At 49.1% G+C, this 12,919-nt stretch overlaps 5 protein-coding genes across 5 annotated transcripts; 2 read left to right on the forward strand and 3 right to left on the reverse strand.

Annotated features, from left to right (window-relative positions):
- Positions 1–252: 252 nt before the first annotated feature.
- EDB91DRAFT_1300370 (uncharacterized protein) lies at positions 253–1,045 on the forward strand (the record flags this gene model as incomplete). Its single annotated transcript, XM_041324973.1, has 4 exons — positions 253–280; positions 431–621; positions 679–730; positions 782–1,045. 4 exons carry the CDS (start codon positions 253–255, stop codon positions 823–825), a joined length of 315 nt encoding a protein of 104 aa, XP_041168416.1. The 3' UTR covers positions 826–1,045.
- A 195-nt stretch (positions 1,046–1,240) lies between these two features.
- On the reverse strand, positions 1,241–1,673 carry EDB91DRAFT_1186300 (uncharacterized protein). Its single transcript, XM_041320494.1, has 2 exons — positions 1,517–1,673; positions 1,241–1,445 (listed from the first exon to the last, which is right to left on the reverse strand). Exons 1-2 carry the CDS (start codon positions 1,617–1,619, stop codon positions 1,294–1,296), a joined length of 255 nt encoding a protein of 84 aa, XP_041168417.1. The 5' UTR covers positions 1,620–1,673; the 3' UTR covers positions 1,241–1,293.
- Positions 1,674–3,355: 1,682 nt separating this feature from the next.
- On the reverse strand, positions 3,356–5,438 carry EDB91DRAFT_1240925 (cytochrome P450; the record flags this gene model as incomplete). Its single annotated transcript, XM_041322043.1, has 11 exons — positions 3,356–3,434; positions 3,487–3,630; positions 3,682–3,813; positions 3,859–4,058; positions 4,081–4,142; positions 4,250–4,486; positions 4,543–4,824; positions 4,877–4,932; positions 4,988–5,014; positions 5,082–5,187; positions 5,240–5,438. 11 exons carry the CDS (start codon positions 5,436–5,438, stop codon positions 3,356–3,358), a joined length of 1,524 nt encoding a protein of 507 aa, XP_041168418.1.
- Positions 5,439–5,889: 451 nt separating this feature from the next.
- On the reverse strand, positions 5,890–9,720 carry EDB91DRAFT_639243 (TPR-like protein). The gene is made up of 3 exons (XM_041327964.1): positions 9,534–9,720; positions 8,114–9,476; positions 5,890–7,705 (listed from the first exon to the last, which is right to left on the reverse strand). The coding sequence occupies exons 2-3, from the start codon at positions 9,470–9,472 to the stop codon at positions 5,975–5,977; spliced, it is 3,090 nt and encodes a 1,029-aa protein (XP_041168419.1). The 5' UTR covers positions 9,473–9,476; positions 9,534–9,720; the 3' UTR covers positions 5,890–5,974.
- A 289-nt stretch (positions 9,721–10,009) lies between these two features.
- On the forward strand, positions 10,010–12,418 carry EDB91DRAFT_1186332 (phosphoglycerate mutase-like protein). Its single transcript, XM_041320495.1, has 10 exons — positions 10,010–10,262; positions 10,323–10,509; positions 10,568–10,601; positions 10,655–10,701; positions 10,875–10,979; positions 11,039–11,118; positions 11,172–11,294; positions 11,617–11,803; positions 11,888–12,003; positions 12,073–12,418. The coding sequence occupies exons 1-10, from the start codon at positions 10,157–10,159 to the stop codon at positions 12,237–12,239; spliced, it is 1,152 nt and encodes a 383-aa protein (XP_041168420.1). The 5' UTR covers positions 10,010–10,156; the 3' UTR covers positions 12,240–12,418.
- Positions 12,419–12,919: the final 501 nt, after the last annotated feature.

Genomic DNA, 12,919 nt, shown 5'->3' on the forward strand with positions numbered 1-12,919 from the left:
ACACGGTCCAAGATCAAACTTGGATCAAACCTTCAATAGCCTTACAACGACGATCACGCACATCCGAGTCATACCAAGACCACTGTCACAGTGGTCTTGGTGGTGGGGCCCGGGTCGAATACAAGCCTACTGTGCAAGTCAGTGCTCAGGCTGAGCTCAGCGTTCATCGACATCATCGACCATTTGGCAACTCGAGATTTTCCATCAACATTTCGAGATCGCGGTGCACCGAAACATGGACATTAATGCAAGATGAATACTAGCTACTGTTCATACAATGGTCTGCTTCTCTTTCTTTCTCGCATTCCACTGAACCAACTCGCATATAGGAAGTACAAGGTATAAACGCGACGACGAGCACAAACATCGCAGGTGCTACTCACGCTTCTACATTCAGTATTATGCCACCAGAGCTAGAGCAGACGCTCAGCTTTATTATCATCGCATCGTTCTGTCCTCGGATACCTCCTCCTTTCGCGTGGGGACCATGTCAGTATCATACGCCATTCAGGCGTCGTCTTTGAGGGAGAGCAAGGGAAGAAGTACGCAAACGTTATAGGCAAGATGGTTGAGAGTGTGCAGGCAGGCTTGGAGGAAGTGAGCGGGTCAGAGAACGATGGGGTGCGTAAGCAAAGTATCTGATCTGATCCCTTATTTACACGTCGTTTCCGGGACCAGATTCGCTTCATGAAAATACGGACTAAACGCCATGAAATCATGATTTTGCCAGGTTGGTGCGGATCTGCGTTCGATGATGTCTATACTCACTCCACATTGGCAGATGAAAAATATCTTCTCGCGGTGTTGCATAACCCCGCTTCATGAATCTACCATATCTCCCATATCTGTGTTTTTTTTTTGATTCCAATTTATGTCCTATTGAGAGTTTACTCTATGGAGGACAGTACTGTCTAGTCTAGTCTAAGGGCCCCCAGTGCCCTGGTTGCATCTCCGAATCCGCGAATGCCCTGATGTGGGACGATATCTGTGTTTATCTCACGACTGTATCGGTAGGATCTCGCGATCCAACGCATCTCTCATAATGGTGGACTTGCTCATTTATTTTGCATTGTCATAGGCAGCGGACTTGGCCCCCAAACTTCATGGTATATTCTTGGCACCAGGCTACTACACTCCTCCACGCGTATCATACTACATTGCCTGAGTGAACGTTCTGGCGAAAACAACCATATTACTACTGAGACTCGGGAGGCAGTGAGAAGAAGAACCGGGCTCACCCCAGGCACTGTGCATTGAGACACAGTAAGTAAGAACCATGTTCACTCTTTCCTCTCATGTGCAAGTGCCAGACAGAGCACCAGTCACTGTGCAGCAATCCAAACAGCTGCATGCCACAAAACTTTGAATTGTGCCGTCTGATCCACAATAATACAAGAACGAGTTTTCGTTGTTAAAACCTAGGAGAAGTCCGCACCCCAGTTTGTCTGCGAGCAACCGTAAGCACGTTGTCTAAGGTCCACACGTCCAGAACACGTTAGGCTGCAAGAATACTCACCAATTTTTTTGCAGGCTCCGCCGATGGGGGTGGTGTCAGATGCGCTGGTGCCAGCTATCACCGCGGCAGACATGATCAAAGTGGCGAGTGAGATATATTTCATAGTTGCGATCTAAGAGAGGGCTGAGGCTTGATGGTTTTTTTTCTATTGAGTCGGAAGCTAGTACGTTGATTTTATACACATATAGTATAGGGAGCAGCTAAAACATCCATCTAGTTCGTCCGATACTCGCACGATTGGATGTCCCTCGATCTCTGAATCCGAAAGTGCGGTCAGGGTGCTCCCACCTAGGTGATGGTACCTCTTGACATGACCTCCGATGAAGTTGAACTCGCGATAGAAATTCTGTAAGAATGCGAAGATCCCCCTGCCCGACGATCTCCTAAACGACCAACTTCTGGTCGAATTCTTGCTCGCTTTCCGAGTCACCGGATGCGTTTGCATTAAGACCACGCATGTATCCAGTCAATTCCCTCGTATCTATGGGGAACTGCCACAAGTTGGCGGCGACTAAGTAACGTACACCATAGTGGAATCTCGTGTTGACGGTGAAATCGATGATCCAGATATTTGCCAAAAGTTGTGACCGGAGGAAATGGATAGCCCTGAGCTCCACGGTGCAACTCCCGATTTCAGTGGATTGTGGTGCTACACAATCCCAATGTACGAACCGGTGGTAGTTGAAGGCGAAGATCATGCTGGCGGCGTTACTGATGATGAGATGTGAACGGTCTATAGGTTTTCCCGTATGGGACTTGGGTATTACGAGCTGGCGGCTGAATAGGGTGGCCATGCATGGGGACTTACCAGGAGTTACCAGGTGACGCTAGGAACTTTATGTACACAATGACCGTGCATCGGCTGTGCTTCAGCTCGCCATTCCTTGAAGACAGATTCCAGTGGGGAACTCCCGCCCGTTCGTCTCCGCTTCCCTTTTCCTGGCTGACATTTCTACTCGACTCACAGCTCGTCCTCAGATTAATATAGCAGGCCCCTCCATCTCTAATACCAGTGACACCATCACGAAGGGCACCTGGACCCCCGTCCACGAAAGCTCTGCCTCCGCTACCAGCGCGAGCGCTTCTTATACATTGCCTGGATGAACGTTATGGAGAGAACAACCACATCAGCACTGGGACTCAGGAGGCAGCGAGAAGAAGAACCGGGTTTGTGAATCTCCCAAATATTCTGGAACACATCAGAAGGAAAGACCTTTGTACTATTGATCATCGCTGTGCATACTTATCGCCTTGGTATGGTGTTCTTTTGTGACGGTTCGAGGTAAACTAGCACCCAAGTACCACCATACCAAGGCGCCTTGGGCTATTCTATCTGTTAGAGACGCACTCGGGCAACGATAGAATCCGTTGTAGAGTCGACTAGAAAATTTTACACGGAGGCAAATGGAAATGATGCAAGGCAATTGGTGGAGACCGTTTGGAGTTGGTTTGGCATCAAGTTGTTTGGGATTGTCCGTCTCAGAAAGTCAAAGATTTGGCAACTTCCGGGCTTGTCTATGATAGATCTCTTTGGATCCTCTGAGTTTGAAACAGCCGGTGAGTTGCTGTTTCCTAATCTCCAGTCTCGGCAAAGTAATCTGTTGAACTGGAGAAATTTACGAGATATAAGTATGTGTAGAGGGAATAAAGTAACCAGGGTTACACGGAATTTCGTGTAGCCAGAACTACATGTACTTACTTCATGCGAGCTCTACTGTGTCATACTACTAACGAAGCCTCAAATTCATCCATCAAGTGCGTGAAGCCGCGCGAGAAAGTTGTTACTGGGGAAGAACCAGAAGTTCATGCTCAAGACGTTACGCCGATGCATGCAGCAGATCAGGAGGCAGAACCCTTGATTAAGTGATCAGCTCTTTCCGATCGAGGTATAAAGCGACACTTGAAAGGCTTAGGTCGGCTTATTCGTGTTTGTCAATAGAACATCTTCTGAGAGTAATGGCATGGCATACCTGAGCAGAGAGGCAGTGTACACAACTTCTGGCACAATCTCGAGGCCATTCTCATCAATGGCTCTCTCAATTGAGTACACGGATAGAATGCACGCTATTGAAAACCAAACAGATTCGTACGCCAGCCAGCGTCCAGGACACATCCTGAACGAAGTGAATAATTTTGGCCAAATGAAAATATTTGTTGTGACAAACCGTCTGCCAAAGCCGAAGGCTGGCCAAGGAAGTTTATTGATACCAAGGTCCTCGTTCCTTGCTTGGTCCGAGAAACGCTCAGGGGTGAAAGTTAATGGATCCGGATAAACATCAGCGTCGTGAAGGATTGCCCTACAAACTATAAGCTTCACCGTTTTTGATCAACATTTGACTTACCAAATGTTAGGCAAGACTGCGGTACCGCTGGGAATAAAATAACCGTTGTACTCATCATTTGAAGATACAAAGTGAGCCACCCCCATAGGGAGCACTGGGTTCCATCGTAGACATTCCCAAACAATACAGTCAATGTATGGCAGTTCAGATCTGTCGGCAAACAGTTGGCAGGCGCTCCATGGCAAGAACATTATCAAGTTCTTTTTGCGCCCGTTTTTGCACTTCGGGGTGAACCAGCATCGCCAAGACGAATGAAAGCAAGGTAGAAACCGTCTGCAAATCAGCTCAGTGGGTACCAGAGAGCTAGTGGATATTGCAGCAAACCGTATCTGCACCAGCTAAAATGGACTCAACATTGACATGTCCTTGTGCAAGCAAAAAAATTACCAACCTGCATAGGAGATACCTGCAACATTTTTAATCGTGGTCTCATAGTCAGGATCCGGATTTGCACTCTTTTGCAACTCCTCCAGTTCCTTCTGCGCTAAACATGTAATGGAAGTGCCGTTCGCCATGCGTTCCCTCACTGCCTGAAATGGTTGGTCGACCATGGCCCTGGTCATTTTGCGCCATATCAGTGCTCGACGCTTGAAATTCGCGCCCGGCATGCATGCGGGAACGTATTTCACTGCCAGCATGAACTCTAGTCAGTGCAATTGATTGCCACTCGTGTGGTTAACTTACAAAATGGTAGGTAATCAACCCAAAACGAGCCAAATATGCCTGCCATGCCAAGGCCCTGCATTGCTTCGTCCGCCAGCGTCACGTAAATGTCACCTTGGCCCGAAACTTCATGTCCGTATGAGATTCTCATAATGATAGCTGCAGCTGCGCAGCGCAAGTGGTGAGCAAAGTCATCCGGTGTATTGGCCAAATTTCGAAGAGTTGTATAGGTTTCCTTTACTACGACTGGGTAATAGTTGGACGTCTGTTGCCTGTGAAAGTGACGATGGAAGAGCGATCTGTCTGAGGGAGCGAAGTTGCATTTTTACATGCCTATGCTGAAATGACCACGCACGTTGTTTCCACCTGCTCCCATACGGCATCGACGAAAAGAGCCAATCCCATCCCATTCTGCGGCTCTCAGTCACGACTCACGTATCAGCAATCGATCCATAATGGCACTTACAGTTCGACTACCATAGTTCTGATGGGCCTGTGGTTTTCCATTAGACTAATTATCTTGAAACCAACAAGTCGATCGCGAGATGGATATAACTTACCTCGAAGAATAATTTTTGCTCCGCCGCTCAAGAAGGTCTTCTGCTACCTGTGCCGAGTTGATGACAATGATGGGGTTACCCAGAATGTAGACATATATGAGGTCGCCTGTAAACATAAGTTTCCATAGGCGTTACCTCTAGTGCTCCATGTGTCCTACCGTATGATTCTTTCCACTTCGCATAATGAAGCCACTGATAGCTAGTTGGCAAACTAAAATTCCCAAACCAGCCTGTGGGAGGACCAGGCGGTAGACGTCTTCCCACGGAACCAAGCCATGTGCGTAGAAGAAAACATGCCAATGTGAGCAGGGTAAGAAGAAAGATTGAAAAATCAACCAAGGGTGACGGCGATTTCATGCTCTACTAATGATAGTAGGTAAGAGAGCCTGACAGGAAGATACGTACGCCTCGTCAGGTGTTTTGCCTTAACCAACACTTGACTTGATTGTAACCAAGGGGTACCCGCTCAGGAAAAAATGTACATCCAGAGACCCTTCCCTTCCGTGGAACTTTCCACGCCTTAGGGGTATGCCAAATTTAGTAATTTTCGATACTTTGTGACGAGCAACGCCAACGCATTGTGTGACGTGTCAAGTCTGCAGGTCATTTTCACCTCAATTAGTGTCTATCATTACTCCCTTCAATCACAGATATTTTTCATGCACTAATATACGTTTGATGCTCAGACATATGTTTAAACTCGACAAGGAGCCACGCCAATAAGACCAAACTGCCTGCTGTCGCTGTTTCCTGCACCATTTATATCAGTAGTCTCCAGTCTTCGCAAAATAATCTGTTGAACTAGAGAAATTTACGAAAGATAAGTAGTATGTATCGAGGGAATAAAGCAACCAGGATTACACGGCGGAATGGGGAATCGATCGAGTCTCAAATTAAATACCTATATGAACAAATACAATCTGTTGTTCGAGTGGAATCTTCTTGCGCAACGACTTCACAGCCTTGTGCAACGCTACCGCAGCGCGTGTGCAGTCCAATCTCCCCGAATCATCAACCAGATGATCATAAAACACAGAAACAATCTGGCGCGCAACGTCGTCATCGACAGTCCACATAGAACCGATGACACTGCGAAATCCAGAAAATTGCATCGCTGCAGCGAGATGGATGGCTTCATCTGGGTTGGTCTCATCGCCCACGGTGGTGTGGCACGCTGATAAGAACGCAAACTCCGGATTCTGCAAGTGGGATCGGATGATCTCCCTGATCGTCAAAGGCCCGTCGCGCATTGCGAAGGAAGATTCAAATGGTTCCTTTTTATTTGGCATTCCGTGGCAAGCCAGGTGAAGCCATTGAGTATGGCTTAACATGTCGAATGCACCCTGGACTGTTGCATCGCTGTCCTTGAGGGATGTGAAGGAAGCGACGGATGCGAGACGCTGAGCGACGACGGCTAGCTCGGGAGCGACATGTTTGAGTTCTTTCGCTCCGCCCGGGTTTGCTTGACCAATAGCAACAAAATGTTGCTTGGACGCATCTGGAGAAAGCTGCTGTCTCGCACGAATGAGTGTTGCCAAAGTGGGAGTGTAAGAGGAGATGTAAAACTGAGACACATTTCGGATCTTCTTCTCGTAGGGTCCTGCCGCATGTAGAGGAAGCAGAGTGAACTCAGCGGTGGGACACCACCAAATGCGTGAACCAGGATCAATCAACTCCTTGAGAACTTGAAGCACGGGGTCAACAACGGAATTCCAGAGTGTGCGCAGGGTGTTCACAATCTCGTATAATTCAAGTTGATTATCAGAAGAGCCGAAATTCTTCGCGAGGGACTGGAACTCAAAGGACAACTCGGAGACTTCGATCTGTGTGATATCAAGTGGAACATGAATGGGATCTCGGGCACTTGTGACAATTATAGCATCACAGCTGTACTTGCTCGAGTTGACGATGATGACCGGACCATTTTCCGCCGCCTTCTGCAGGTCAGAAAATAGCGGGTGTAGGAGGAAGCGGGAAAAATCAGGTAGCAGGCGGATGCGTGAAATGACGTCGTCCCATTGCATGGTCAGTTGCCGGATTTCTGCGGACTGGTCTTCTGTAGTGTCATCGAACGCGTTACGAAGGCGGAAGCTGAGTTGCTTGAACTCTGCCGCCAAGGCTGCGCCGGTGTCACCGGACACGGAAAGTTCATCCAGTGGCATGCGGTAGCGTGCCAAGTGGGTCCAGAATACTGCGCGTCCTTGCTCCAATAATTCCACAGCAGTCATCAAAGAACCGCGACGAACACTGCACGAGAAAGCATCCATGGCAAGGCATGATACAGCCTCCTTGACTACATCGAAGTGGCGTGAGGATGACGATAGAGCGGCAACGCGCTGATCGAGGAATCGTAATGTGGTCTGGTAGGCCATCAAGGCAGAGCTATGGTGGTGCTGCTCGGCAGAGGTCACCCATGACTTTGCAGCCTTAAGGTCACCACGAGATCCTGCATGAGATACTTGGGAGAGTTGCAAATAAAAACCAAAGGCCTCGTCTAAGTCTGGTGATAGACCCAGGTGCTGAAATCTTTCTTGAAGCCCGTCAGCAAGGCTGCTGAGAGAACTGGATCGATGAGAATGACCAGGGGGACGGAGCTCCAGTGCAGCCCTATGGAGCTTAACGGCCTCATCAAGGTCAGATGATACGCCCCCCTGCTTGAATCTGTCATAAAGGCTGCTGGCAAGGTTGTTGAGACACGTAGACCTGATCAGAATGACCAGGGGGGTGGAGTCCCCAGTGCAGCCTGCTGCAGCTTAATGGCCTCATCAAGGTCAGACGAGACGCCCCCTTGCTTGAATCTGTCATGAAGGCTGGTGGCGAAGGTTGGTGAGAGACGCAGATTGATCAGAATGGCCAGGGGGGTGGAGCTCCAGTGCAGCCCGATGGAGCTCAATGGCCTCATAGAGGTCAGATAGGATGCTCCGTTCCTCGAATCTATCATGAAGGCTGGTGGCAAGGTTATTGAGAGACGCAGGTCGAAAAGAATGGCCAGGGGGGTGGAGCTCCAGCGCAGCCCGGTGGAGGGCAATGACCTCATCAAGGTCAGACGGGACGCCCCGCTGCTCGAATCTGTCATTAAGGCTGCTGGCAAGATTAGCGAGAAACATGGCTCGACGAGAGTGGCCAGGAGGATGGAGCTCCAGTGCAGCCCGATGAAGCTCGATGGCCTCATCGAGGTCAGACATGACACCCCGCTGCTCGAATCTGGATAGAAGGCTGATGGCAAGGTTGTTGAGGGTTGAGGGTCGATCAGAGTGGCCAGGGGGACGGAGATCCAGTGCAGCCCGATAAAGCTCAACGGCCTCATCGAGATCAGACAGGATGCCCAGCTGCTCGAATCTATCATGAAGGCAGCCGGCAAGGTTATTGAGAGACATGGGTCGATCATAGTGGCCAGTGGGATGGAGCTCCAATGCAGCCCTATTGAGGTCAATGGCCTCATCAAGGTCAGAAAAGATGCCCAGCTGCTCGAATCTGGCTTGAAGGCTATTGGCAAGGTTAATGAGAGAACTTGATCGAAGAGAATGGCCAGGGAAATGGAGCTCCAGTGCATCCCGATGGAGCTCGATGGCCCCATCCAGGTCAGCCAGGACTCCCTGCTGCTCGAATCTGTATAGAAGGGTGATGGCAAGGTTGTTGAGAGACAATGATCGACCATCATGGTTAGGGGGACAGAGATCTAATGCAGCCCGATGGAGCTCGATGACCTCATCGAGATCAGACAGGCTGCCCTGCAGCTCAAATCTGCCAAGAAGGCTGTTGGCAAGGTTACTGAGAGACATGGGTCGACCAGAATGGCCAAGGGGACGAAGCTCCAGTGCACCCTGATAGAGCCCAATGGCTTCATCGAGGTCAGACGGGACGCCCCGCTGCTCGTATCTGGCTCGAATGCTGATGGCAAGGTTGGTGAGAGAGATATGTCGATCTTCATGGCCAGGGGGACGGAGCTCCAGCGCATCCCGATGGAGCTCAATGGCTTCATCGAGTTCAGACAGGACACCCCGTTGCTTGAATCTGTTATAAAGGCTGTCGGCAAGATTGCCGAGAGCACTGGCTCGAAAAGAATGGCCAAGGGGACGGAGCTCCAGCGCAGCACGATGGAGGTCAATGACCTCATCAAGGTCAGACAGAATGCCCAACTGGTTGAATCTGTTTTGAAGGCTGATGGAAAGGTCTTTGATAGTTATGGATCGATCATCATGGCCAGGGGGACAGAGCTCTAGTGCAGCCCGATAGAGCTCGATTGCCTCATCGAGGTCAGACAGGATGTCGGCAAGGTTGCTGAGAAATGTGGCTCGATCAGGATGGTCGGCGGGACAGCGCTGCAAGGCTGCTCTACACTCATCCACATGGTCTGCTATGTCACTGGGGAGAGATAGCACCTGCGACATCTCACTATCAAGTGTTTCACTAATCAATACACAATCCAGCGAGACGAGGCTGAATACGCACGGAACGAGCAGAAACTCGAGCGCTGGAACAACAGGGACTTGTGAGGGAGACCCGCACCCTTACAAGTTACAACAGCTCGACACCACAGCCTGTATTGTCAGGGATGATGATTAAAAATTCTTGGCGTTCTTCCTCCCCTCAACAACCGGCTCAGTCCTGACGCCTCTACTTTTCAGATCCGACTGATAAGCGCTTGAGCAGTGCCACTCTCGCTGTTTTCACGGACTACGGACAAAGAAATACTACTGTAAGCAAGACAGACAGAAACCTGTTGAAGACGTGCCCGCAATCACTAAACACAAAGGATGTGGTACGAGGGAAGATCATGGGCACTGAAGAACTCACTTCAAGTATGAATATGAAAGTTCCTAGTATGCATTATGATAGTGTCCCATGGTCAGACCCAATAACAAAAGGATCGAAGATGATAGGCAGAGCGTTTACACTGCCACTGTATAAATGAAACTTCTCAAGTATTCTCTTGCTGCCGTCATGCCCGTCACTACTGCCTGAATTCACACCCACGGATGCGATGGTGTCATTAGCGGTGGGAACATACGGAACATCTCCAAGTCCTTGTACCATACAGACATCGTACAACTCCTCGTAATTCGCTATTCACTATGAAGCAGCAACCGCAAGAAGGACCAATGCAGCTCGACGTCAAAAATTACCCCGTCGCACCAGAAGGGCTGGACCTGGAGCAGGTGTACATATACGTGAGGCACGGTGCGTGAATTCGCGTTCAACTTTGAATGTTGTTGCGTCATCGCTCATACCTGACTTTAGGCGAACGTACGCCCGTCAGAGTGCGCATGTCTGATCCTCCAGCGTCCATACCAGCAGACTGGCAGATGTGCAACACTGCGAAAAGCTTCCACGAGACTGTAGCTGGATATAGTTCTACCGTGGATGATGGGTTGTGGTATAAGCAAGTGGTTGAGAACAGGCTTGGCAAAACAGCCGAAGGTTTATGGTAAGCTGATCTGCGTATTTGATTATCCGTGATGCGCATAGTTTAATATGAAATGTAGTCTCTTAGGGGAGCTCACGGATATTGGAAAACAGGTGAGGGGGTTCTATACGAAATTCGATTGCTTGGCTCAAGCATCTGGCAACAGTCCACGTATGCTTTTGGCGCGGCATTGCGAAGTCTCTACATAGACAGGTAAGCAAGCCACGAACAGCTTCTTGATTTCATCTCACACGAAATGTGTAATCGCGTCTTTCTGAAGATTGAAATTTTCTCCCTCAAAAGCTCGAAGATGAACGCTTGACTTACTTCCGGTAAATTCATCCATCTTCAAGTTGGGCCCGTCATTGAACCTCAGCCACACGCAGGTCTACGAACATCGCGCGGACGATCGAGTCCCTACAGCACATAGTCCACGGAGTATACCCTCCATCCGCTTGCGCTCCAGATACCATACCCGCCATCATCATTCGGTACGTTTTCGGACGGTTCACACAGATCAAGCTTGAATTCGTGATGTTTCTGATTTCAGTAATGGGATCGACGAGAATCTCGTCAGCAATACCTTAGCCTGCAAGCGACTGGCGATTCTAGAATTACAGTTTGCACAAGGTAACTACTTGTCTTCGACCATCATTCCGCAGATTTGTCTGATTTCTTTTCAGCTGCGGTTGCTACTTGGAACTCGCGATTAGAGCCCTTGGATAAAAAGGTCTCCAAGTATATAAGCGGCAAACCGTTACGCCTTGATGGAATTCCTCGAGCGTCGGGGATTCTTGATACGGTATGTCGTTTAGGACTGAATAAGCAATTGAACTCAGTGCTTCTCGGAAGGTACGCTCGGCAGCTGCTCACGGGTTCAAGGTTCCACCAGAATTTTCGGATGATAATGTCATTGGTTTAATCGTGCGTTAATTTCTATCTGTCATCGCTTTCTCCATAGCTCATCCACGAGTCCCCAGGAAGCAGCTGTAACAGCTGAGTGGTTTAATAGTAAGGACCTAGTCCATTCTACACCTTTATACGGGTACTGACCGCCGTCTTCTAGTTTGTAAGAAACCTTCCTTCCATTCACACAATTTCGACCAACATTCTTCTAATCGAACGTAGTCAAATCAGAAGAAGGCCGCCGTCTAGGAATGGGCCGCCTCCTGTCAGACGTCTCCCAAAAAATGCACAACAAAGCCCACCCCAACCTCACTTCTAAATCCGAAGACTCTGCAAAGCTCCTTGTGCACACTACGCACGACTCGACGCTTGCAGCGTTGCTCTGCACATTCGATGTATTCGATGACAAGTGCGTTCCCACACTTTCTTGCACTTTGTCCTTGTCTTGATACTAACTTGAATGATGGTGCTCATCGTCGTATGTACTATGTAGGTGGCCACCGTTCACTTCATCAGTAACATTCGAGCTCTTCCGAAAACGAATCCCGCCTTCACAACAAACCAATCTCCAGCGTGCGCTTTCGTCAGTTTGGAGACGCGACGAGCATTGTGAGTCCCAAAACACGCTCTCAATGATGACCCTCGATGACTCTCACTCCCCTTTCTTACCCCTCGCAGACGTCCGTATGCGCTACAAGAACAAAAACATGGTTCTCCCTATGTGTGCCTCCGAGGGAAAGCATCTACCTGGTTCGCCAGAGTTTTGCACTCTGGATGCGTTTCGGAAGAGGGTGGATGAGTTGACGCCTAGGGATTGGGTTGGGGAGTGTTTTCCGAGGACGTGAACTGATGCTGGCATGTTGCTTGGTATTTATTATTTACCCTTGCTTTTGTGTGGAGAGACGATCTAAATTTTGTGTGTTGGTAGTTGGCTTTGTTATAGAGACGCCTCGACGCCTCGCTGGACGAGAAATAGACCATATCCGTACCCTCGACTGACCTGCTCACTTCCATGCTCCTAAGACTTCACCCTGTTGATACTTAAGTTTGACCTATAAGTACCACCTTCCTTTTTATTGGGTCTGCCTATGGTGGGGCTCTGGACGTCATGTTGACGGTCCCTAGATCATGCAAGAGTCGAGTTGTCGAGTTTTTTTCGGGAGGGAATCTCTCCTGCTACTCCGAGGGAGCCAGAATCATCACTAACCTGAATGTTGACGAGGAAAATATGACCAGGACGCAAGGCACTACGTGCGTGTAGGGATCAAATTGATCTGCTCAACTGCAGTGAAGTAACACAAAAAAGGCTTTTAAGACGGAAAGAAGTTGCACGTGAAGATCTAACTACTATAAAAAATGTGCGTCTGTGAGGGTGTGCAGGAGTGGTTCGAGATGTCAAATCGATGAGGAGAAAGACAAGAAGACCAGCGGGAAGGGTGGGACTCAGAAAGTATGCCAGACGGAACGTTCGGGAAAAATACCACATATAAATACCGGCTGTACTACTAGGTATCAGAGGAGGGGC

Source organism: Suillus paluster (genome assembly GCF_016628075.1).
Source record: "Suillus paluster strain FC165 chromosome Unknown EDB91scaffold_528, whole genome shotgun sequence".
NCBI lineage: Eukaryota > Fungi > Basidiomycota > Agaricomycetes > Boletales > Suillaceae > Suillus > Suillus paluster.